We start from the raw sequence: 26,259 nt of genomic DNA on the forward strand, positions 1-26,259 counted from the left end.
TTATCTACGTGTGGCACATAATCAGAACTTTGGTTAACTGAACTCTAGTAGGTTAGTTGAGCCCAACTAACCCCAACAATCCAACCAATTATTGTAGCATGGATGTTGACGTTCGTGGTGGCGGATTTGCACCTTTACAAAAGACAGTACATGAAATATGCTTTTGGAGGATTATTGGATCATCTATTGAGGATTACAAATCACTGCAATCAGCCTGAGAGCTGGACCGGTTCTTTAAGGCTCTCGCAAATGCTAAAATAGAAAAATCAAAGCAAATGCAAGTTAAACCATTCTAGTATCAAGAGTTTAAAAAATTTATGTCAACAAATAAGCAATAGATTCCACTTGGAGGTCATGCATACCAGCTTTGAAGAAAATTTCAGGGGAAACACACCTTTTCATCTCCAAAATGGCCCACTGGACCTTGAATCCCCTAAAGAAACTAACTATTGCACGAACCACCATTTTTATCGGCTCCATGTTTGAGTTTTGGGGAGGGGGGGAAAGGTCCAGAAAATGTATTCGAATGTAAACAAATCACCAGTCATGATACTCAGAAAGCAATAAAAACTGGCTACTTGTCCTCCAACCCAAAGCCCTTAGAAAGAGGCCAGGCCAACCCTAAACACCTGCAGACCCTAAAAGGCATCATCTGAAAGGAATTCCGATATGAGGTGCAGGAGAATAATGTACAAGGCCAGACTGTTGTCAGCAGTTCACGTGGAATGCACTGCAGAGATGTAGTGAACCTGTGTTTCATCCATCTCTTTTGAACTTCAAAAAATGACTTGTTTACTCCACTAGAACCAGAAATAGCCTGGATATAATGCCCATTCCTGAAGAGAATCCCAACTCTTCTTCTCAAGCTATAGCACAAGCATTAGAGAATAATAGCAGACATTGCAATAGTGGACCGTTTTCCATTGTCAGATTCCATATAGAATATGCACATATTTAATGCCCATCAATCTAATCATTGACCTAGTGCCAATCTCTGGACAATGCCCTGGGTTAATGAAGAGGGGTTTGATAACGTTGGCTGAAGTGAACTTGGATTCACATGGCTCTCACTTTTCTCCTCCTTTGGCACCAAGGCCATTTCTTGTCCAAAAGATGGAGCTCTCTGCAGCAAGTGTCCGCTGATTCCTGGATTCATCATGCTCATTGAAGTTGGGATCAAGGTCTCTGAACCTCCTCCGGAAAAGTCCAAGCTGATGGTCCTGCCATAGCCCTTAAACTTATCCTGCAGCAACTTCCCCATCAAACATTGATCATGTAGTGAGGTAGTCCTTGTAGCTGTATTGGTACTGGAAACATTGGCGATGGTATGAGCATTGGGAAGAGGAGCCGCAGTGACAGCTGATCCAGCACTATCGTGACTGCTGTTTCTTGCAGCTGGTACATCGTGATTATGTTTTCCCTCATATGTCGTTATAACAGCTTTGGGATCTGTTGACGAACGTTCCACATGTTTTCGAACAGAGCAGCCCAGGTTTGTACATTTATAGTAGCTCCTGCATCATGCAGGCAAGGTAGGAATCAAGTTGATACCTCCAAAGCATCCATACAGGCGCATCATTCCTTCAAGCATACCTTATAGTGACATTAACACATTCAGAACCTATGTCTGGCCTCAATCCACATTAATCTTTCTCCTTCTAGAGAGAACATCAACCCATTTACAATAAATTGTAGTCCATCAACTCTTGTGAGATCAATAAAAAATATACTCTTCACTATTATCTCCTCCAACGTAAAGCACATACAAAAATGGGGTATGGGGAAGCACCCACCCGTGTGCCCACATGCACACCCCCCATGAAGATTAAAACAGCAACCCCATACCAGCAAGCACACAAATTCATACATGCTCACATGCAGACATTCAAATGGACATGTGGGCATCAATTAACGTACAGATTCCTTTTAAGAAACACAAATTTCCCATGTTTCTTTTCCCAATCTACATCCCCAGTGCAGCACTCCTAATTGCAAGATGAAAATCTGTTGAAAATACAGAATTATATGTCACTTTGCTATAGTGATGTTTGAGAATGATGCTCTAACAAGAAAGATGCACTTAAGCAAATAAAACCACGATATAAAGCAACAAGATAACCTGACATTCGTCAGTATATAAGTATTGCCCAAGCTCCATCAAACATGCGACTGGTTATCATGTTCTCCCTGGACCTTGTACTACTACCATTCTTTTCAAAATAAATTGACTTGCAATAGCTCCTTTGTAGCATATGGCCTAACTCATAAAGCTATTCTCTGCTTAGGCCTACATCCGTTGTAGCCAAATGCCTGATTTTGAAATTCAAGGCTTCACTATAAACATTTGACCTTCTGAATCAACACTTAGAATAACCATTGTATCCCAAACTTTCCTGTTTGTGGCCTTCGCAAGTATGCGACATATGTCCACACACTCTTTGGCAAGGTTAACTTTTTAGCCCACCGTCAACTGAAGGCAAGTGCAGGCCCTTCACACGTTCCCTCTTCCCAAGGGAAGCAATCAGACAGAGGACCCTCAGGACATCCCATAGACACCTAAGGGAAAGATCTGGCCTTGTGTAGGGACCAGTTTGGCCACCCTTTTGGGGCATATAGCCCGACCTGCAGGTTGGCTATCTAGCAGAGGTGGGCTGACCTCTTGGTCGGCCTCCTAGGCTGGAGCACAGCCCCTTTTAGGGCAGGTGGAGGCCAGCCCCTAGTGGGCCTGATATAGGGGCCAGGAGGAGCAGTCGGCCATGCAGCAGATGGGGGTTGCCCCCCCCTAGAGCTGGGTCGGCGGTTTTCTAGGGCAGGGGGTCAGCTATACGCCCCCCTGTTGGTCGGTTGGTTGAGGCTGGGGTTGACCCTATATATAGGGCCCCCTCCCCTCATTTGTTTTCATCTTCTCAGGTGGTTTTTGCCCAGTGATATAGAGGGATTTTACCAGGAGATCACATGTGCAGTCTCTCTCCCTTTCTCTCCCTCTTTCTCCCTGTGTGCATTTCTTTGTTGAGTGCTCTCTCACCCACAGTGTGTGTCCATTCCGCTGTGCACTCACATGGTATCAGAGCACAGATTGGCTCAGGATCCTAGAGGGGTGGAGAGGTCGTAGAGCCAGCAAGCTGTGCGGAGCTATAGGCCAGGAGTATGAGGCGTTTCCAGGGCAGAACGTGCGTGGAGGATTTGAGAGGGAGACATGGGCTGTTTTAGGTTAAGAGGGGGCGTTACAGAGGCTGCTGTTTTCGTCCAGAAACCTCTTCTTTTTCCACCCTGTCTCCTCCCTCCTTGTATAGATCTATGCAGACCAGCAAAGTGTGGTGTTCAAGGCGAGATTGATTGAGCAGTGGACTGGGAGTGTCAGAGATTGAGGTGCCTAGTAATTCAGCCTGAGGAGATCTAGAGGTGGGACAAGAGGGTGGAGTTGCTGCAGATTTCCTTCTCCAACAACCTTGACAGCCCCTTCACATCTGTTCTTGCCTGTATCTCTTTCTCTTAGTATTCTTTCCAACCACTCTCCGTATTCTCTCCTGTTTTTTCCACATGGCTGATATGGCAGAGAACAAGACGAGAATTCCAGTGTTGCCCACCTTCCCGGTAGACCGGCAGTTGGATGGGCTCAATTAAAGCATCTAGCGGGTGATGATGGAGTCTGTGTTACAGTCATACAACCTGGTAGATTTCATCTTGATAGGTGTTGCTCGACCAGATCCCCTGGCAAAGGACCTTGGCATCTTGGAGGAGCAGGAGGCCGAGACCCTGTCTCAGCTCTGGGACCGTGTCAATGCCAGTGTAAGATCCTTTATATTTCTTAACTGTACTCCTCAGGTGATTAATCATGTGAAGCACATGACAGTGGCCAAAAGTATATGCGAGCATTTGGTGTCCACGTATACCCAAACCTCTCCCGTGAAGAGGGTTTCATTGGAGGTCCAAATGAGGTTGTTGGATCCTAAGAAGTCTTCATCGATGCAGGACCACATCAACAAGTTAAAGGAGCTTCAGCAGAAGATCCTCCAGGCAAGGAAGCAAATATCATCCGAGGACATGGCCATAACTCTACTATCCCAATTATCCTCTCAGTATGGGGCCTTCTATTCATCCTTGATCACCAGTGGTAGGGTGAATGAGTTGACCTGGGAGGAATTGGTCCCCATGGTGCTTGACCAGGAGGCGCGCTTCGTCGATCGTACCTATGACAGTCAGCCCAAGGCTCTGACAACTGATTAGAAAGGCAGAAAGTAGTTGACAGCTGAGGAACGAGAAGCTCTTGAGGCATCCCATATGTGTAACCGATGTGGCCAGAAAGGTCATGATTGGCGTCAGTGTCCCCCAAGGAACGTTGAGGGGGTCCAATAACCAATTGGCCAATAGTGTTGTTGCTGCGACCATGTATACTCCAGCCTTCTAGTACCACGAGGCAGGCACTACCAACAGGCTTTCCAGATCTAGATGGAGGATTGCTTGCATGTTTGTAGCAACGAGACCTGCCAATCAGGTGCACGCGGAAGGGAGTCATTGATCGAGGCAAGCTTTCACGCAGAACCTCGAACCACAAGAAGTTGATCCCGCTGACTCGAGTGGCAGTATGTTACCAGTTTGTATTTTTGTTTAGACATTATGACCTGGCAGATCCAGAGGGGGTCTCCTAGTGCTCTGCTGCAGCTATTGTCTGATGCTGCTGAAGATCCGGATGGGTCAGTAGATTGCCAATTCGGGAACCCAGACACAGTTGATTGATCCTTGTGAGCTGTTATATGCCCGTTGCCATTGGAGCACTAAAGTTCATCGATCTGGCGACAGTGTACCAATTTGAACTTGAGATGGGGCTTCAGAGGGGGCTATCTAGCTCTACGATACAGGTGCCCATCCAAGGAAGCAGACCTTGCACCGGAGGCAGTATCAGTTGGATTATTGTTCTAGGATCCTCTATTAGAGTCATGTACTAGGTACAGCAGTTGGATTGTTGTACCAGATGACCCAGTGTATGAGTATCAAACCACAGGAGTATTCCTAGCACCAGTGGCCTGGGAGCAAGAGTTTCAAGTTTCCAGCAATTGTGTTGAGGCGGTTCGTGCCACAAGGGGGCTTCTTCCACACTACTTGTAGCGGTCTTCAATGGTGGAATCTGGACCATCACACAATGGATTCCTCCAGTTGTTCCAACGACACACCCAACTCCCTTGCATCTCTGTTCCATCTAGGAGCTGAAAGGGGGTGTTAGAGGTCAACATCAATTAATGTCATCTAGAGAGAGGGCTTGCTTGTGGCTGTGCCCGCCTAGTGAGTGAGGCTAGGGTAGATGAGTGAAGGCCATGGTTGTGGGTGTGCCCGCCCCCTTGTGAGGCTTAGGTAGAGTAGGGGTTGGCACGACTCATGGCATAGGTTGGGGCCCTCTGGATCTATTGGCACGATACCCTCTGCTAGAGGGGTTGCTGCCCATGTGCGGGGCTGTTCAGGGCCTTCCTGAGGCTTGCTTTGCTACCACGAGGCAGCCCCTTCTGAGGCACCATGGTTGGGCTTTTTTAGGGGCCAATTCGGCCACCCTCTTTAGGCAAATAGCCCGACCTGCAAGTTGGCTATCTAGGGGCCAAGAGGCAAATGGCGGTTGGCCCCCCCTAGGGCTGGGTCGGTTTTATAGGGCAAGGGGGCGGCTATATGTGAAGGTGAAGGAAAGAGGGAGAAGTACAAGAGGGAGAGGGTGAGAGAGAGGAGAGACACTCAAGATGCGGGTGTGAAGTGATGAGCCACACCACAAACTCCTAAGTTTTATTAGGATTAGGTTTTCCCCCTATGACTGTCTTAAGACAGTCATAGGTGTCATATCTTTAATAAAGGGGTGGCAATGTGCCTTTACCCCAACAACCTCCCACCTAAAGGCCAATATGCCTAAAGGGGAGAAAAGAATAAAAATTACAGCAATATAAAGTTACTGTATACAAGACCATAAAATAAGAGTGGTCTCATCCTAATCCCATGATGTGGCGGCAATGTGCAAACCGCTCTGTAGGCAAGCTCTTAGTGAGCAAATCTGCAGGATTATCATCAGTATGCACTTTCACAAGCTCAAGTCGCTTGTCTTCCAGTACCTCCCTGATGAAATGATATTTCACATCTATGTGCTTGGTCTTTTGATGAAAGACCGGATTCTTTGCCAACATGATAGCACTCTGACTATCACAATGCAAAATTGGCATATCTCCTGTAATGCCCAAATCTCCCACCAGCCGAGTAAGCCATATTGCTTCCTTGCAAGCCTCAGTGGCTACAACATATTCAGCTTCAGTAGTTGACAGTGCAACGCATTTCTGCAACCGAGACACCCATGATATAGCACCTCCTACAAATGTGAAAATACAACCGGTAGTAGATTTCCGGTTATCTGCATTCCCTGCATAGTCTGAATCTGTAAAACCATGCACCAATGCATCCTGCTTACCATAGCATATGCACAAGTCTTTGGTACCCTTGAGATACCTCAAGACACCTTTCACTGCTTCCCAGTGCCGCTTGCCTGGATTTGCCATATACATGCTGATGACTCCCACCGCAAAAGCAATATCCGGACGAGTGGCAACCATGGCATACATCAAAGAACCAACTGCAGATGCATACGGAACCTTGGCCATTTCAGCCTTATCATCATCTGATCTGGGGCTGTCCTTACTGCTGAGTTTTAAATGTGGAGGCAACGGGGTACTAATAGACTTCCCCCCCTCCATTTTAAACCTCTGCAATACTTTGTCAATGTACTCCTTTTGTGACAGAAACAAAAGTCCCTTGGACCTGTCACGAGTAATCCGCATGCCAAGAATATGGTTTGCATCACCCAAGTCTTTCATGTCAAAAGACTTATGCAGTTGTTTCTTTAAAGCACTAATCTCATGCTGAGATTTACTAGCAATCAGCATGTCATCCACATATAGAATGAGTAGCATCAAACTGCCATCCTTTGCCCGTTTGGTGTACAAGCAATGATCAGTCTCACCTATGATACCCTTGAGACTGCATGAAGGCATCAAACTTCTTGTACCATTCTCTTGGTGCCTGCTTGAGTCCATACAAGCTCCTTTTGAGCTTACACACAAGCTGCTCTTTCCCTTTAACAGCATATCCCTCTAGCTGACTCATGTAGATCTCATCATGGAGATCTCCGTGAAGAAAAGCAGTCTTCACACCCATCTGACATAAATCCATGTCCTCATGAGCAACAAGAGCTAACACTGCTCTCAAAGTAGTCATCTTGACGACAGGGGAAAAGATCTCATCAAAGTCAATGCCCTTCTCCTGCTTAAATCCCTTGGCAACCAATCTGGCCTTATACCTCGGTAAAGCATTTGAATCCACTTTGACTTTGTAAACCCACTTGCATGGCAAAACCTTTCTGCCTGCAGGTAGCTGCACCAAGTCCCATGTATCATTTTGAAGTAAGGAGTCCATTTCTGACTGCATGGCTTTCTCCCACTTCCTTTTCTCTGTTCTTCCCATAGCTTCCTTGAAGCTGGAAGGCTCACCACAATCTGTCAGCATGATAAAATCAGCCACATTGTTGGCTCCTGGAACAAACCTGTCAGGAGGCCGTTGTACACGGGTGCTCCTTCTAACAAAATGTTCCGGATTAGGCTGCTGTCCAGCCTGTTCGTCATGCATGACGGGTGGCTGTACCACCATATCTGGCTGTTCTACAGCCCCATCTGCTGGCATATCCAGTGGTGCATCATTGGCAAAATTATCTGGCTGATTTCCAGCCTGTATACCCTCTTGAACAGGGTTATCTGCAGCAGCCTGCTGCTGCATATAAAAGGGCATTCTTTGCTGTCCAACATCATCATAAATAACCCTCCTGTATTCCACAGGTTGCACGGGTTCCTTGTGTACACTATCCTCTTTAAAGATGACATCATTGCTGCGTATAATCTTCCGTTTAATGGGATCCCATAACCTGTACCCCATTTCACCTTCGTCACCATAACCCATGAAGATGCATCTGAGAGACTTTGGCTCCAGTTTGGTGCGCAGTTCTTTGCGTACATGAGCAAAGCACTCGCAGCCAAACACACGTAAGTGCTTATATGAGGGTGGCTTGCCAAACCACACCTCCTCTGGCACTTTCAACTCCAAAGCCTTGTTTGGCGACCTGTTAATAATGTGAACTGCTGTTTGCACGGCTTCTGCCCAAAAGCCATGGGGCAATGCAGCATAAGACAACATACATCGAACCTTCTCCTGAATAGTTCGATTCATCCGCTCACTTACACCATTTTGAGATGCATTATGAGGGGCTGTGAGTTCCTGTTTGATGCCCTTAGCTTCGCAAAACTGCACAAAAGCATGTGACACATACTCACCCCCATTATCGGATCTGAGGCATTTCAGCCTGCGACCTGTCCGATTCTCAACCTGAGCGACAAACTTCTTGAAAGCATCTAAGGCATCGCTTTTATGCTTCAAGAAATAGACCCACACTTTACGTGTGGCGTCATCAATAAAAGTAATAAAATACTTTGCACCCCCTAGTGATAACTGTGGCATCTCACACAAATCAAAGTGCACTAGATCAAGCGGTGCTCTATTCTGGGGAGTTCTCCTCTTATGAGGAGTCACAGAATGCTTGCCAAATATGCAATGATCACAAGTAGGCAAATCTGAAAAAGAAAGAGACGGCAGATAACCCAAACGTGATAGTTCTTGCATTCCTTTAACGGACATGTGTCCCAACCGGCTATGCCACAATGAAATCTTTGGCAGCTCGGTTATGGCAACAACATGATTACCTACACTGGAAACATAAAGAGGGTACAAGGTATCACTCTTATAACCCTCAGCCACTACAACCTGGCCATCAGTAATCACCCTGGCCATCAGTAATCACCCATTTGGAATCCCCAAATGTGGTGTGGTAACCACTGTCATCCAATAAGCCAGTGCTAATCAGATTTTTCTTGATTTGCGGCACATGGCGAACACCATCAAGCATAAATGACCGTCCATCAGGGAATACTATCTGTATACTGCCAATCCCTGCAATCTGACATGCATAGTTGTTCCCAAGGTGAACAACTCCATGAGTACCTGTGTAAGAAGTAAACCACTCCTTATGAGGAGTAACATGAAAAGAATCACCTGAATCCAAGAGCCAGGTGTGCATGTCATGGCCATCAATAACCAATGTGTGTACAATTACAGCAGAAGAACATAATACCTCATGTCTGTCACTGTCACTGTCCTCTGCTGCAACATTCACTGCATCCAAGTCATCTACCTTGGCCTTGCCTTTGCCTTTGCTTCCACTGCTTGCATCCTTTGCTTCAGCCTTCTTGGCTTTCTGATCCCGTATAAACTTAAAGCACTTAGACTTCACATGTCCCTTCTTGCCACAATAAAAGCATTCAATATCCTTTTTACCACGGGACTGACTGCGGGATTTGGACTTACTAGCAGATCTCCCCTTCTGCTGAGTCCTGCCTCTTTCCTGTACCTGCAAAGCATTTGAAGACTTGCTGCCCGCATTATTTTTCCTGCTCATCTCCTCCATGAGGAGAGAGCTCTCCACATCAGCATACATAAGAATGACATTTGAATTTGACAGGGTGGTCTTGAAAGTGTCCCAACTCTCAGGGAGGGTACACAACAAGAAGGTAGCCTTGAACTCCTCATCAAGATTCAAACCCTGTGCAATCAGCTGTGTAAAGATGGCATTGAACTCACTCAAGTGTGAGGTCATAGTTGTACCTTCCTTCATGCGAAGATCAACCAGCTTCTTCAACCAATAAACCTTACTGGCTGAACTCTTTTGGGCATACAACTCTGCTAGCCTCTGCCATAGGCCATAAGAGGTCTTTTCAGCCTGAACATTGAACACAAGAGTATCAGAAATAGTAAGCATGATAGCTGCCCTTGCGGACAAATCAAGCTCTTCCCATTCATCATCTGCCATGTCAGATGGCTTGACACCCTTCACCCTTATGGGCTTAGAAATCTTCTTTAGCAGAAGTACATTCAAACACTGTTCTGCCCATAATGCATAATTGTGTGCTCCTTCCAATTTCTTTATGTTCAGAATTGAAGAATCACTTCCCCCTGATGCCATATCAGATAAGGGAAGTACCTGAATCCCTGTAAGTCAAAAAATGACTGAATAAAGTTCTGATTTCTCAGAAAAAACCTGCTCTATCAAGAGCCAGAAGCACTCACAATAGTGCTGTTTTTTTTTTTTTACTGTCAAAAGAATCTGCAGCAAAACAGTAAATTTCCCTCCAGTTACTGTACCTTCTGACACACTGTACCGTGCTCAAATAGGCATAAAACAGTAATTTCAGAATGCTGCAGCTGTTCCACAGGTGCTTTAACAGTGCATCATCATCTGATGAAGCATAAAGCACTGCTGTCCTGATCACTTCTCCCACCTCAGATGAGGTATTGCACTGCTTTTATATGCATAAACCACTTGTCATACACTGTGTTGTTCACTGTAAAAGAGGCTCCAAACACTTCAGCCTGTCACAAACCTGCAACAGAAAATGGGACAAATCCCAAGCAATCACCCTTCTGCCAAGGGGATAAAAGGCATCTGAAGGTCTCAAACGGTAACCCAAGTGCTCTCAAGCAAAATCTGGGCAAAAGCCCCTTGATTTGACACCTGTACCAAGTGAAGAACACCTCAACACTGATATATCATACAAAATGTAGCGCTCTCCTGGCACTTTCACCTGACAATGCAATACATAAACAGCCCTGTGTACACAATAACAACACAGATCCCAACGTACAGACACTGAAGAGAAAATCTTTTGAGCACTGTCAACGATGGACAGTTAGGGACCGAGTAAACTCGATGCGCCCTGGCCAAGCGTGGCTCAACTGAGATTTTCAAAAGGTGTCGTACACAAAATGTGACCTGCAAGAAATGTCACTGAGTACACTGCGGAAACAAGACTAATGTGGGCTCCCTGGCTCCACACTGCATAAGCTTCCAGGCAAAAGCCCTTTGAAAATGTCACCCAAAAGCTGAGATTTGCACTCAGCAAAAGCATAAAAGCCCTCTGCAAAATCAAGGCATTACCTTCACGAAACAAGATAACTGTGCAATCAACCACACACTGTGGTACTAGTCACCTCAAGCACGAGGGACACGAAGGTACTTGCTGTACTTTCAAAACACAGTTTTGAGAACTGAAAATGATCCTGAATGAAGAGCAGAGTGCTCTCTCTCCTTTCCTCTTCCCAAAAAAAAAAATGTACCTGCTGTACTTTCTGTACCTTTGTACTAGTGCAGGGTACCAAAGTACCTGCTGTACCTGTGTAGGGTACAGATCCAAGAAGAGAAAAAAAGAAATTTTCGAAATGCAAATCTCTGATGAAGCTCCCTGACGCAGAAGTTCCTAACGCAGCCCTTGCCTCAGTACGGTCGACTGCTGTCCATACAGTTGTACGGACGACCGTACGTCCGTACACGACTGTACGGAAATGGCGTGATCACCGGCTGCTGCCTGCAGCAGCGCCCACGCATGCGCTGCCTGTCTGCCCGCGCTGCTTGCGCGTACGTGCGCGCCGCCTTGCCCTGCTCGCAGCTGTAGCAGCTTGCAGCTGCTGTTGCTGTTCGGCGCCGCCTTGCCCTGCTCGCAGATCCGCTGCAGCCCGCGCTATTGCCCGCGATACACCCTCGCCGCCCCGCGTTGCTGTCCCGTGCTGCAGCCCTAGCTGCTTGCGCAATGCCAAAAGGGCACAAGTCCCGAGGGGGTAGAGGGAGAGGTAGGCAGGGGTAGGGAGGAAGTGAGGCTCTGATACCAGTTGAAGGTGAAGGAAAGAGGGAGAAGTACAAGAGGGAGAGGGTGAGAGAGAGGAGAGACACTCAAGATGCGGGTGTGAAGTGATGAGCCACACCACAAACTCTTAAGTTTTATTAGGATTAGGTTTTCCCTATGACTGTCTTAAGACAGTCATAGGTGTCATATCTTTAATAAAGGGGTGGCAATGTGCCTTTACCCCAACAATATGCCCCCTTGCTCGTCAGTTGGTTGAGGCTGGGGCTGACCCTATGTATAGGGCCCCCTCCCCTTGTTTGTTTTCATCTTCTCAGGTGGTTTTTGCCTAGTGATATAGAGGGCTTTTCCCAAGAGATCACTTGAGCAGTCTCTCTCCCTTTTTATCCATGTGTGCATTTCTTTGTTGAGTGCTCTCTCTCACCCACAGTGTCCATTCTGCTACGCACTCTCACAACAGGTGGAGCTGGCCCGAATAAATCTTGAAGATGGGCGCTTCCAAACTCTGAAGAGGTTTCTCATGAAGGGGGAGTCCTTCCCAATGAGGGGAGACTCCAAGAAAATCCACTTGTGGGACTGCTACTACTGACCACCTCTGCGGGGGAGTGTTCCTAAGAAGCCCACCCTGTAGCAAGAGGGTTCAGAGCTTAGAGCCTGGAGTGAGACCACGCACCATAGCTTGCCCCGAAGAGCTCTACTTTGCAACTCTGGGTCGATGATGCCAAAGCCCCCTTGGGCTTATGGCATAATCACAGTCTGCCACGCCACCCTGACTCGGGTGTTCCAAGTGCCATTTGATCATGCCCAAAGGAAGTTACGCACCAAGTGCCTAAGCTATCCCATTCAACCCCTCTAAAAACACCAACACGAAGCTATGTACCAAGCTGTGGCAAGGAGTACCTGGTTTGCCACCAAGGCCCTGCCTGCTGTGAGAGCTTAGCCCAGCTCCAATATAGAAGCTCGTGCCCGTACTCTCTCTAATAGCTAGGCAATCTACTGCTCTACTATAATGTCTATGCCCACGTGGCATCCAAGGTATCTCATTGTCTGCCCTCACAAGAACCATATGAAACCCAAGGCCACCCCCAAAACTCGGACCTCCTCAGTTGCTGTAAGAAAGCCAACTGATTTGGCCCAGTTGATCCTAGCTAGCCCAATAAAGCCGCACAATAGGTGGCTAGAGCCTCCCTAACCACATCAAGGCTTGCTATGAAACACTCCACATAAAGTGGAGTGTCGTCTGCAAACTCTGAGCCTAGTAGCTCCTCCTCTAGACGGATTAAGAGTCTCATTCCTATAAGGCCCCTAGCCTAAGAGCACACAAAACTAGCCCAACATTGGTCTCCGCTATGAAAAGAAAGAGGAAGGGAACAACGGGGCAGCCCTGTTGAACTGAACGATAGAGATAGAGAGAACCTTACCCGTATGGCCATGATAAGCATTTGATTGGAGCTACCTGCGTACAAGGCCGAGACCCCTCGGATCCACCTATCTGAGAAACCTAAACAATGCATGTGCCCTCCAAGAGTGGGAGGTAGGATCACAAGGGGGAAGGGAGGCATGGACAAGACCGGCAGGGAGATAGTGGAGGAAAGGCCATTCAGGATAAGGAACCCCCTTGATCTTGTTGTTGGGTCGGCTCTTGGTGCTCTGTCCCCCCACCGTCCGTGGATCTACTGAACGTCGAAAAAGGTCTCATCCTCCAGGGTACGAGGGCAGTCCGCTGAGGCATCCTCCAATTGCTAGATACCTCCTGCTCTGCCATCATATGCTCTTAAAGTCTGAGTTGTCATTTGCGGTTCTTCAAAGCATTCTTGCTGGGCTTTTGCACTTCACCCTAGTCCAAGCCAATCCAAAAGGCTCTACCCAAGGTGCCTCAGAAACCACCCGCTGTCCTGACCCGCATTGCGCTCTCTGGGCGAGCAGCCCTCTACCCTTAGCGCTGCAGTGGGGAATCCCTAGCTGAATTGTCATGAAGCTGTAAATACTCCAAAGTCATAGTTTTAGTTGACCATTTATTGATCATAATTAATGAGTTCTTCATTTATTTAATTATGTTCAAAGAGTTATATTTATTTGGTCAAAGTATTGACTTCGGTCAAAGATAATTAACCTCAGTTAAGTAAGCCTAACCTCGATTAGGAAGACTTGGCTTTGGCCAAGATGGTTAACCACAGTTAACCAAAGAACCAAAGTGCTAACTTTGGTCAAAGAGTGTTGACTTCGGTCAACAAGACTAGGCTTACGCCAAGAGGGTTAAATTTGATTAACCAAGATGTGCCAACCTCGATTGGAGAGACTTGGCCATAATTAAGGTGCTTCTACTGATGATCAAGCCCTTAATTATGACCAAGAGGGTTCACTTTGGTCAACTAAAGAATTTGTTCTATGTTATGTGCACATGTTTGCTTTGTGGGAACGCCCACAATGACCAGGATTAGTCCATGGATTATTATTTGCATGCAAAGCGATAACCATTAACGGGTGCCATGGTTGTGCGCTTTAGTTAAGGTACCGAGAGGGATTGAAAGCCTAAGCGATATGGAGTTTAGCAAGCGACCAGGGATGGTTCGTGTGACCTAGTGCTTCAAAGACCCCAGAAAATTGCCCTTCCAGGCATGTAATAGGAATTCATCTAGAATTTGGACACTTGGCATGTTGCCAAAAGAAATGAGCTTTGAGCTCCCTTAAATTCTTCACGTATGATTTTTCTGTAAGCAGCCCGTGAGCTGAACTCTTGTACTCAGATTTTCTAAATGAATAAAGACCTTCGGGGGGGTCCAGCCCGACATGTCTTGGGCCCTAGTGTGCGTGAGAGAGAGAGTGAGTGAGAGAAGGAGATTATGTTTTCTCAGACCAGACTGCACAACCAGCCAAAGAGAAAGAAATCGATGTTACTTTTTTTAGTTTTACATTATATCAGAGCCATGGATTCATTGCCTTCTGAGGTGGTAGCAATTCTACGCTTTGAAGCGATACATAGAAGCGCCAAACTGATTGGCCGTCGGTTCTTTACAGACGGATTTTGATGGTGCTATGTGTCGTTGCTTTGTTTGGGTGAGGCAAAGAATCAAGATTCGTTGCAGACGTCACACTAGTCAACGATACTATCTTTTTGCCTATGCAATTTAATTGAATTCGTCACAGGAGGTTATACCTGGATGAATCCAAGAACATTCCCAAACTCATCCTCTAAAAACACAACATCGTGCAGTTTCAATCTCACGATAGTCACTCGTAAGATTGAAAACCATAAACTCCATCACGCATAGTAGGGACTAGCTACTATGATATCCCCGCTGACGTCATCAGCACCCAACAGTGGGTGTAGACCATAGTATAAAAATATGCTCTCACACATACAATCCACACCCACACATACTTGAGCATCCATTTATACGAAGTCTTTGTACTGAGTTTCTGTCGGCATTCGGGAGGTGAAGGTCAGACTTAGCCATGACGAAGACTGGCACTAAAGGAGAAGGCTAATCAAAAAGTAATCCAAAATCTCTTCGTTAAAGTTACAACTACTTGTGAAGTCTAAACGATTTCATTTTAGTCTCTCCCAAACGAGCATCTAAATCTAGCTGATAGGGCAACGCACCATTTAAGATAGAAAGAGTTATCGCAATACCAACTGGCTGCAACTTGGACGAAAACTTCACAAGGTGAAATTTGCATGTCCGCTAATACCGCAGTAGCATATACCTAGATGAATCCAGAAACATTCCCAAACTCATCCTCTAAAAACACAACATAGTACAGTTTCAATCTCACGATAGTCACTCATAAGATTGAAAACCATAAACTCCATCACGCATAGTAGGGACTAGCTACTATGGCATCCCCACTGACATCATCAACGCCCAACAGTAGGTGTAGACCATAGTATAAAAATATGCTCTCACACATACAAATCCACACACCCACACATACTTGAGCATCCATTTATACAAAGTCTTTGTACTCAGTTTCTGTCAGCACTCCGGAGGTGAAGGGCAAACTCAGCCATGACGAAGGCTAGCACTAAAGGAGACGGCTAACCAAAAAGTAGTCCAAAATCTCTTCATTCAAGCTACAACTGCTTGTGAAGTCTAAACGATTTCAGTTTAGTCTCTTCCAAATGAGCATCTAAATCTAGCTGATAGGGCAACGTCACAAGAGGTTACGCCATAGTAGTGGGAGATCATTGTTTCGGGTGCTTCTTGAGCATAAAGTCACGTCGGGTGGGCACCAAGAGAATCTTCAAGCGGCATATGAAATGTTCGGGGTAGTCGAGGGTGAATTCGCTCACACGAACAAGTACAAGACATAGACAAGGCCATTGTGGTGAATGATCTTCACAGAACTTGCGGCTTGAGTCGATTTCTGAGCGCAACTATACCATGATGCAAACCACGGGAAGAATCGACACCTCCAACCCCAACAAGCAAAGCGAACATAACCTTGCAAATTGCCTCAGTTGACGCCCGACGCCGCACGATCGTTGCTCGATCTAACTAGCTAATTGATGACGTGAGCACCTCTGTCGTGTGGCCGGTGATATTGGTTCAAGAAATAGACAAGGCCATTGTGGTGAATGACATAGACAAGGCCATTGTGGTGAATGATCTTCACAGAACAAGTACAAGACATAGACAAGGCCATTGTGGTGAATGATCTTCGCAGAACTTGCGGCTTGAGTCGATTTCTGAGCGCAACTATACCATGATGCAAACCACGGGAAGAATCGACACCTCCAACCCCAACAAGCAAAGCGAACATAACCTTGCAAATTGCCTCAGTTGACGCCCGACGCCGCGCGATCATTACTCGATCTGACCAACTAATTGATGATGTGAGCACCTCTGTCGTGTGGCCGATGATATTGGTTCAGTAAGGCATCATGAAGGCACAAAGAAGCGTATACGTAGGCGTGACCCATGAGGCCTTTCGTTTTGGATTGACTAATGCCCCGGCTTCTTTCAATAGAATGATGGATCGTATCTTCCGACCGTATAGACAGTTCACAGGAACCTTCTTCGATGACATTATTGTCTTCTCTAAGTCCGAAGAAGAGCACAAGGAACATCTTGCTACAATTTTTCAAGAGCTGCGAAATCACCAGCTCTATGCAAACAGCAAAAAGAGTGAACTCTTTTTGGAAGAGATCCATTACTAGGGGCATATAATATCCAAAGATGGGATAGAGATGGATCCGACAAAAATCCAAGCCATTTAGGAATGGCCAAAGCTGAAGACTGTGCATGAAGTCCGTAGTTTCCTAGGCCTGTGTTCTTACTACAGAAGATTTATCAGGCATTTCACAAACATAGCCACTCCACTTCACGACCTTACTAAGAAAAATGCAGCTTTCAAATGGGGTATTCTACAAAAGAAAGCATTCACCACACTCAAAGAGAAGCTGACCGCATAGCCAATTTTGATTCCAGATTTGTATCAGCCATTTGATGTGGATTGTGGCCTACAGAGCAAGAGACTCGGGATGCAAATAGATATTTGGGAATCTATGAGAAAGAGTTGCTGGCTGTAATTCATGCCATCCATACATGGAAGCATTATCTTTTGGGTGCAGACAGTTAAGACAGATTACCAAAGTCTGAGATATTTCTTGACTCAGAGTAAGCTGTGCAAGAAGCATATGAAATGGGCAAACATGCTGTCAATGTATCATTTTCAGATTGTCCATCCTCCGGGAGCTCTAAACAGAGTGGCAAATGCCTTGTCTCCAAGACCCCAATTGAACAATGTGACTATTGGTTATCATAGGGATTTGGAAGACATGAGGGAGCAATATGCTAATGATGCAGATTTTGGTGTGATTTTACAGCAAGTGCAGGAGGGGCAGTCCACCAGTCTCTATTCCCTGAAAGATGAGTATCTAATGAAAGATGACTGCCTATGCATCACCCAGGAGATGAGGAAAAAGATTTTGGAGGAATGCCATGCACCTCCCTATGCTGGGCATAGAGGAATTACAGCAACAACTCAAGCACTAGAGAGGTGTTTCTTTTGGCTAGCGATACACAAAGATGTACATCAGTTTGTTACATAATGCCTAACCTGTTAGAAGGTCAAATATGACAGACGGAAGGCACCTGGCCTACTTATGCCTCTTCCCGTGCCTCAGGCACCATGGGAAAGTATCACAATGGACTTCATTTTTTATTTGCCAAGATCAAAGTCGGGGAATGATGGGATGTGGGCTATCGTTGATAGATTCAGCAAGCAGGCTCATTTCATTCCAGTACACAAAACTATAAAGGCGGATCTATGGCTAAGCTTTTCATGGCACAAATCTTTAAGCACCATGGAATGCCTAAGTCCATTGACAATGACCGAGATCCTGGTAGCAAATTCTACAGTGTTGGATTTGCTGAAATGCTACACAGCTGACCAAAGTTCAAACTGGGAAAAGTACCTACCAATGGTGGAGTTTGCATACAATAATATCCATTTAAAAGAGGGCTCACTGTTCTGTTGCTCTCGCATCTTGGGTCACCAAACGGAGTTGTATCTCAAGTTTGTGGATCAGAATCCTGACATTTCAATTGGGCAGAGCAGCTTTGAGCATTATAAGACCCGGTACCTCAGGAAACTCAAAGCAAGAATCTTTGTTGTTGCAAAACACACATAGACTTTGACCTAACCTGGCAAGCTATGAATGACTTGTGATTTAGTTCTATTGGAGCATCGCTCAATGAGGATTGATGCCCATGTCTCCCCGATGAATGTGCAATTTGTAGGCCACCTAGATCCTCGTCATGTGTTGCAAGGGAGTGCAAGTTTTGTAGCCTGTGGCCTTTGTGGGAGCCAGTGGTTTGTCCAAAGAGAGACCATGAGTGGCACAACTCCACAGGGAAAGCCCCATTTGAGGTCATCTATGGGAAGGTGCTTCTGCCACCTATCCTGAGGACCAAAGATGAAATATTTGCAGCTAATCGTTTGTCAGAGACCTCCAGACAGCTTTCAGCCAAGTCTGGACAGCAATTTAATGGTCTCAAGAAAAGCATAAGAGGGCTGCAGATAGGCATAGGAGATAGATAGATCTCAAGGAGGGGGATTGGGTACTTTTTAAGTTCGAGAAAGTTAGGCTCCGCAAGTTAAAGGGCAAGCAAAAGGTGTATGCAAAGTTATCTTCCAGATACTATGGCCCTTTCCGGGTTACAGAAGAGATTAATGAGGCTGCATACAGGTTGGCACTGCCAGAGCATTGGAGGATTCACAATGCCTTTCATGTGAGTCTTGTAGAGAAATTTCAAGGACCGGAACCTACAAAGCCAGTAACAAAGGATCCACCACAAGTGGATGAGCTGGAGGAAGTCCTTCAACCAGAACAAATTGTGTGTCATACTGTACGCAAAGGCCCCCAGGGCAAGGAATTTTACAAGTACTTGTAAAATTCAAAAACTATTCGGCATTGGATGCCAAGTAGATGGATGAAAACATGTTGTCTGATCATCCATACCTTTTGGATATTTACAAGGAGACTTTTCAATTAAGGTCAACTGAATAGAAGCCGAGGGGATGTCACCAAGCTTTAAATACTCCAAAGTCAAAGTTTAGATGACCATTTATTCATCATAATTAATGAGTTCTTCATTTATTTAATTATGTTCAAAGAGTTATATCAAAGAATTGACTTCGGTCAAAGATACTTAACCTCGGTTAAGTAAGCCTAACCCCGATTAGTAAGACTTGGCTTCGGCCGAGATGGTTAACCACGGTTAACCAAAGAAACAAAGCGCTAACTTCGGTCAGAGAGAGTTGACTTCAGTCAACAAGACTTGGCTTATGCCAAGAGGGTTAACTTCGATTAACCAAGATGTGCCAACCTCAGTTGGAGAGACTTGGCCATATTTAAGGCACTTCGACTGATGGTCAAGCCCTTGATTACGATCAAGAGGGTTGACCCTGGTCGACTAAAGAGTTTGTGTTTGCTTGGTGGGGATGCCCACAATGACTAGGATTAGTCCACAGATTATTATTTGCTTACAAGGCGCTAACCATTAACGTGTGCCATGGTTGTGCACTTTAGTTAATGATTGCAGGTACCGAGAGAGATTGAAAGCCTAAGCGATATGGAGCTTAGCAAGCGACCAGGAAAGGTTCGTGTGACCTAGTGCTTCGAAGACCCCAGAAAATTGCCCTTTGAGGCATGTAATAGGAATTAATCTAGAATTTGGATACTTGGCATGTTGCCAAAGAAATGAGCTTTGAGCTCCCTTGTAAATTCTTCACGTATGAATTTTCTGTAAGCAGCCCATGAGCTGAGCTCTTGTACTCAGATTTTCTGAATGAATAAAGACCTTTGGGGGGGTCCAGCCCGACATGTTGTCCTAGGCCTGAGTGTGCTTGAGAGAGAGTGAGAGAAGGAGATTGTGTTTTCTCAGCATCGGACTGCACAACCAGCCAAAGAGAAAGAAATCAACGTTATTTTTCTAAGTTTTACACAGATCCCTCATGCAATCCCAAGCCAAGTGTCCTAGCAGCCCCACTGTCATCCTGAGTCGAGGGACTCCATCATCTACAGCCACTATCGCTGCCATCTGCGGTGGCAACTCCATCATTGTGCCGAAGGCTCCTCCAATGGAATGAAGGATGGGTCTATACTCCTTGGGAGCCCCGGAAGTCAAAGAGTCACCAAGAAGCGAGGCACGTCGTGAGTTGAATCCATGTCATAAACTGTGAACCCGTGGTACCAAGGGATGAGGTAGACAAGATGCAGGCCCAATAAAAGAGGGCTCCGCTCCACAAGTGACCGGTGGCAAGTGGAGAAGAAAGCCCCCTCTCCGATAGATGGTAACGTCCTGTATATAGTCTCCATCCAATTCTAAGCTCGCCTGGATCGAATCGTGCACCTGGCTCCTTGTTGGCATTAGGCCAACTACCCTGCCCACCACTGCTCTATCCTGAAGTGATTGGATTGCTTTCTTCACCTAGTGTTTGTCTTCTGGAGAGAGAAGAACCTTAACAGCTTGAGTCGAGGGTGCTGCCATGTGAGCCCCTCTGGCCAGACCAACAGTCACCAAGATTCGTTCTTTAGAAGAATAAACACAATTCAATGCACTGCCATAAGGAAGGGCAAGGAAGAAAAAACCGAAAAGGCTGGCTGAAAGGACCAGCAAACAGGAGGCTCTTATCAAGGGTACAAAGGCACACGGCCTCTGAAAATCTGCTGCCAAAAAACTCCAAAAAAGAAACACAGCCAGCCACGAGAAGAGCTAGCTGTGGGCTGCTCCCAAAGGCTATAACGACACCAGAGAGGCAGCTCCAAAAAAACTCCTGAAGCTCCACGAACACCGCCAACAAGCACCCAAGAGCTGAAGGAAAAGAGCCTTTTACAGCAGGCCCTCCCAATGAAGGGATGGGCAGATATGAAGCCAAGAATCTGCTCCAACAATGCGCCCAGGGGTTCAGTTTTCATTCATGCAAGTCAGAGCAGGTCTAGCTCTTCCTTGCTGGTCTGGATCCTGGATCGTGTTGCAGACACGCACCTGCTCTCTAGCGTAGCCCGGATTCCCAGCGCAGTCTTGAGGCTTTCTGGTGGTATGGGAGGCCAGGAGGTTGTGGACCGGTTGGATGTAGATGTTCGTTCCAGCAGCCCAGCCTGTGGCTCGGGGGGATGCTCAGATTCTGCGGGTCCTAGACCTGTGAGCATCACGCTTGGGTGGTGAGCATGCTTGCACTTCTCTTTGTGGTTCTATCATCAGTTGTTTGTGCTTGTGTGCAGCTCCGGATTCCCAGGAGCGATCGTGGTTGTGTCAATATGCTTATTATCACAAGCTTCAAAGGCAATTTAGGGGCATGTTGGGAGGATTTAGGGTTGTCCTTTCCATTATTCCATTTCCCTAAGAGGATATTTAAGGAGCATGTGATATCATTGGATATAATGTTTAGCCTATGAATGAGTACACCTGTTTTTGACTAATATATGCCCTAAGGGGTAATAAAACCTGAGGATGCAGCACTATGCCTAATGATTTTAGGTTAACAATGACGATTGTGAGTTGGGGCACTCCTGCAAATTAAGGATAGTAATTCTTATTCACTAACTAATGACGCCTTAGAAAAACAAACATTGCAATTCTAACAGTTGATATTGACTCTGCGCAACAGGCAATCAAAGCCCGTCAAGGGAATATACAACACAAAATTCACCATGCCAAGGCAGCACCTCAGCATCTAGAGCAACAGCTAACTTTGCAGTGGCATTATGTTGCAATTCTAATGGCGCTTCTTGAGCAAAGGGGCAGCAGATGGTAAGACCCTGTCAAGGGAAACCTAAACACAAAATTCACCATGCCCAGGCAAGTTGTACTCGGTTAGTTCCATGGTATTTCATTAAACACAGTGTTGATGCCTTGTGTCAAACTCTACTATGTATGCATTCACGTATAAAGAATACTAGCCTAGGCTAGCAGATATTTGACCATATCACAATGTACTTTCACACGGAAAAGAACAATTCAGGGCTAATGAGAACCAGGAAAAATCAAATCAGTATTTCTTTGTAATCGTTACTATGATTGGTTGAAGAAAGAGCATGTGAAATTCAGATGGAGCTCCATACCGAGGGTGAGGATTGCATTTGACTATTTTCTGCCCATACTTGCGCCACCTGTAGCCATCATCAAGGATATCAACATCGCTTGTAGTCTGAACAACTACACGCGGTTCACGAATAGTCCTCAGTGGGGGAATTGACGCTGGATCCCCCTCCTTTTCTTTCTTCCTGATATCGAACACAACCAGGTGAGCACCTATCAACAAATTGGACTTGAACAATACTCAAAACAACAGAATCACAAAAAAGTAATTTGATTCATGAAAGTCAAAAAACTGTCCAACACAAAGTGAGTATAGCCTGTGACACCTGCGCTTGGAATCAGTCTCATCATCATCTCCATCTTCAACTTTGGTCCCTGCACCATCACCTTCCTCATCACTGGTGGAGCCAGAGGAGGGCTCTGGAGTCTGAATTGCTCCACCAGATGAGATCCTTGAAGTGGAAGGATCTAAAGTGACACCCTCATTTCTTGTATTAGACATATGCAGGGAAGAGCTGTCAACTTTTTCAGCTATCATTATCATATTGCCACCCCCATTTGTCATATTGTGAGCTCCCATGGACATTCTTCTCGTTACCTGCGGTTTTGCATGATTGTGCTCACCTTTGTAAACAATTTCCGTGACTTGCCCATCATGTGATCGCTCCACCTTCTTCTTCACTGGACAATTAGCACTAGTGCATTTGTAATAGCTCCGGGGAAACTCACTACCTTTCACCTGCTTCTGGCCATACTTTCTCCAGTTGTATCCATCCTCAGAAGGCCTATCGACCAGAGTGCTAGCAGCAGGTGGTATTGGTTGGGCCTTCTCTGAAGCATCATTTGATTGTTGCCAGAGAATTTCTGACGGCCCCCTGCTCTGTATAGGAATCACAAGTTTGGGTGCATCCACAAACAAGTCTGTTTGCATGGAGACAGCTGCAGAGCTGGGTGCTGACGATGTTTGTGACTGTGCTTGGGCGTGTACCTGTGCAAGGGCCTGCTGATGAGAGAGGCCTGACTGACCCTGTAAAACAATGAGTAAAGGAAAGTGTCTTATAAAAACACTAAATCGTGCTTGGGATCTATACTAAAAGTACTTCTGAATTCATGCAGCTTTCAATAAAGAACCTGATACTATGGAGCAAATCAACCGTCTAAGCTGGCTAAGCTAGTTCTAATTTAAAACTAGTTTAAATGATCTCAAACCGGCAGCCCAAAAACGCTCCTACAAGTAAGATGACTAGTTCTACCAGAAATGTTATTTGCTACATTGACTCCGTCACTCATTGACACTGCACACCATTTACCAGCTTGGCAAGGGGGGAGAGCGGGTTCCTTCCAATCTTTGGCAGAGGCTTCAAAACAGACATTGAAGTGCCACTTGCATCTGAACTCTTTTCGAAGGAAAAGTCTGATGCAGGCACAGCTAGGGGTCCACTACCTTGACTGATTGGAGGCAGTGGAAAAGTTCCAGTTGTTGGAGAAGGTTCTGCCTGCACGCGTAAAGGTAAGGGCAAGGTAAGGGCATCGAGTTAAGCATTGATGATGTTCTCCCACCCCACGTTAGCAATTTCAGAAAGCATTATTTGAAAATACCAAACCAAGGCAATAAGTACAGGACCTCTAACAAAGAATAGCGCACGAAAGAGTTCGAATTTCTTACACTGAGGTCAGCCTCAATAAAGGTTAAAACTTACCTGTCCAGTCGATAGAAGGACCGGGGAGTCTAGCAACGTAGTAGGACTGAGCCCTGGTGGAATGGTTAAATAAGAAGATCTAGGAATAGGCAGCCGCGAAGGGGTCATTGATTTGAAACGCGCTGTGTTCGATCGTCCCACACTGGGGCTTCCAGGAACTCCTGGACCCTTTTGCCCGAGTCCCCGAGCGGCTAGCCTTTCCGCAAAGCTCCCACGGGCGGAGTTAGGAACACTGTGGACTGCCGGGGAAGATGAGTGAGCAGCGGCAGAGCCATCGACCTGTTCGGCAGTGTGAGAAGCCATGGATCCGGTTACTGTGCGGGGAGGGGATTTACAGTGGTTGTGATGCTCCTCTTCCGCAAAGAAGCTGGATACCGATGTGACAGGACCGGGTTCAGATGGGTTTTTGGAAGGGACAGTGGATGAAGTTGGCATGGCAAGCTGCACCTCCCCTTCTCTGTCCAAGCTTCTGTGTTTGGGTTCCATGTGGGCAGGGTGGGTTTCTCGTGAATGGCTTCTGGGCGTCCCTTGCAGCTTTCTCAAAGAACATAGATGAGGGGAGAGCCTGAGGAGAGCCTGAAATGCGCTGACCCAAATCAGAGAATCGGTGGGAATTGGGCTGTGAAGCTCTGATTGTACAGCAGGAAAGGTACGAAGAAAATAGAGGGGGATCTTGTACTGTGTAGTGTATAAAATGGGCTGAAACAGCAGAGTGATTGGCACAATCAAAAGGAAGAAGAAGAAGAAGGACAGAAAAGGGAATGTAAGCAGTGAAGGCGAAGGCAGGGAAAGGCTAAGGATTGAGGAATCTGCAAATGGGAATAAAGAGAGGAAACCGATGAGGAGAAGAATGTGGGAGGCCGGAGGGATCTAAATGAGAGAGACGCCACTACATTGTTGTTATTGGTGGTGGTGTTGTTGTAGTAGTAGTAAAAAGGCGTTATGTTTGCATATATGTTTGGAGTTTGGACATGTGTGGGATGATGGTGGTGGCGGAGAAGAATGGGCACGCACGCCCCAGCAGCAAACGACACGCTCCTGTTTTGTGTAATCCTCGGCTCATACGATTTCTAAGCCCCCTCAACATCGGTAAGCCCTCTCCACGAGGAACATTCGGTAGTAGTAAGCCCATACACAAAGGCCTCACGGAATCTTTATGGCAATCACGATGACCTGAGGCCCTACCTCATGGCCTTTCTAAAATGCTTTCCCATTGTCGAAAAGACCATAGGGAAGGGCCTTAGGGAGTCGCGATCGACGAAGGCAACCTGCGACCTAGACGACCTTCTTGGGCATCAACGATTGCTGAAAGTGATGTGCAGCAGCAAGATGGCATCACAGGTGGAGACGATGGCGGCCTCTTTCAGAATGGGAATCGAGCCATATTAAACGCCTCCCCTCTGTTTGATGCACCACCAAAATCTAGCTACAATGAAAGCCCACCCATCATGCTACACCATGTGACGATTGCTTGTGCTATGTCATCATGAAAGTGGCTAGAATCCTAGCCTCTCAATGGATTCTAACCACTTCCCTAGCCAGAATGCCCTCCCCCAGCCCTTTCCCCATTAGATGATTCCAAGCCCTGCCTAGCCTAAGAGGGCAAGAATCGTACTCTAGAAATCTACGACTGGCAACAAGAATAGCCATAAACTACAATTCCACCTTCTTCATTAGATGTGGAGAAACTCCCATTGACATGGGGGATTTGGGCAAAGTTAAGCATGAAAATAGGAAGGGATACATTTTTTAGGAGATTGGAGCCGTTTAACTTGTTGCATCCAACCTAACACTTAGGAAACTAAATGAACCATAGCTGCCATGCCATAGACTCACAGACGTTCCCACGAGCAACTCATGTGTGTTTAATCTTTTTTTCATTGCATTGTGGGAATGTGCTATAAGGTCGTTTTTAAGAGCAAACAGCACCTAAAGCTGGGCGGGCTTTTCAACAAATGGGAGGTCACCAAAATCATTGTGGGAAGGCAAGGCTTGACATACCAAAATCCTTGGCCTTTCTCTCCACTCTGACGTGGATTCCATCAATGCCCAAGGCTTGTTTTTTGTGTACATATCAATACTTAGGCTTTTTTTCGATTCATTTTCAATGGATGTATCTACATTTAGGGTTTAAAGCATAGATATATGGCTTTTAGGATGTGATGCAAGGAATAGTAAAAAAGTATAAGGGGCAAATAGGGGAACATACTCCAAGGGTGGGCTTTCAAGAGGGATGTTATGGCCCTACTT

General features: G+C 46.1%; 1 protein-coding gene across 1 annotated transcript; it reads right to left on the reverse strand.

The window, feature by feature from the left end:
* Positions 1–228: 228 nt before the first annotated feature.
* Positions 229–24,905, reverse strand: LOC147905867 (putative WRKY transcription factor 25). The gene is made up of 5 exons (XM_087375163.1): positions 24,010–24,905; positions 23,620–23,805; positions 22,636–23,336; positions 22,333–22,494; positions 229–1,514 (listed from the first exon to the last, which is right to left on the reverse strand). Exons 1-5 carry the CDS (start codon positions 24,493–24,495, stop codon positions 974–976), a joined length of 2,076 nt encoding a protein of 691 aa, XP_087231289.1. The 5' UTR covers positions 24,496–24,905; the 3' UTR covers positions 229–973.
* Between the last annotated feature and the right edge of the window lie 1,354 nt (positions 24,906–26,259).

This window comes from Dipteris shenzhenensis, chromosome 1 (genome assembly GCF_047967505.1).
Source record: "Dipteris shenzhenensis isolate YYH24624 ecotype China chromosome 1, Dip_SZ_1.0, whole genome shotgun sequence".
Lineage (NCBI taxonomy): Eukaryota > Viridiplantae > Streptophyta > Polypodiopsida > Gleicheniales > Dipteridaceae > Dipteris > Dipteris shenzhenensis.

Bases quoted from the DNA above. Each gene is read 5' to 3' on its own strand.
- LOC147905867 (XM_087375163.1), bottom strand. From the start codon at position 24,495: ATGGAACCCAAACACAGAAGCTTGGACAGAGAAGGGGAGGTGCAGCTT. The intron at 23,806-24,009 runs GTAAGTTTTAAC...TTACGCGTGCAG, and splicing joins TCCTTCTATCGACTGGACAG to GCAGAACCTTCTCCAACAAC. The intron at 22,495-22,635 runs GTGTCACAGGCT...GTTCGATATCAG, and splicing joins GAGACTGATTCCAAGCGCAG to GAAGAAAGAAAAGGAGGGGG.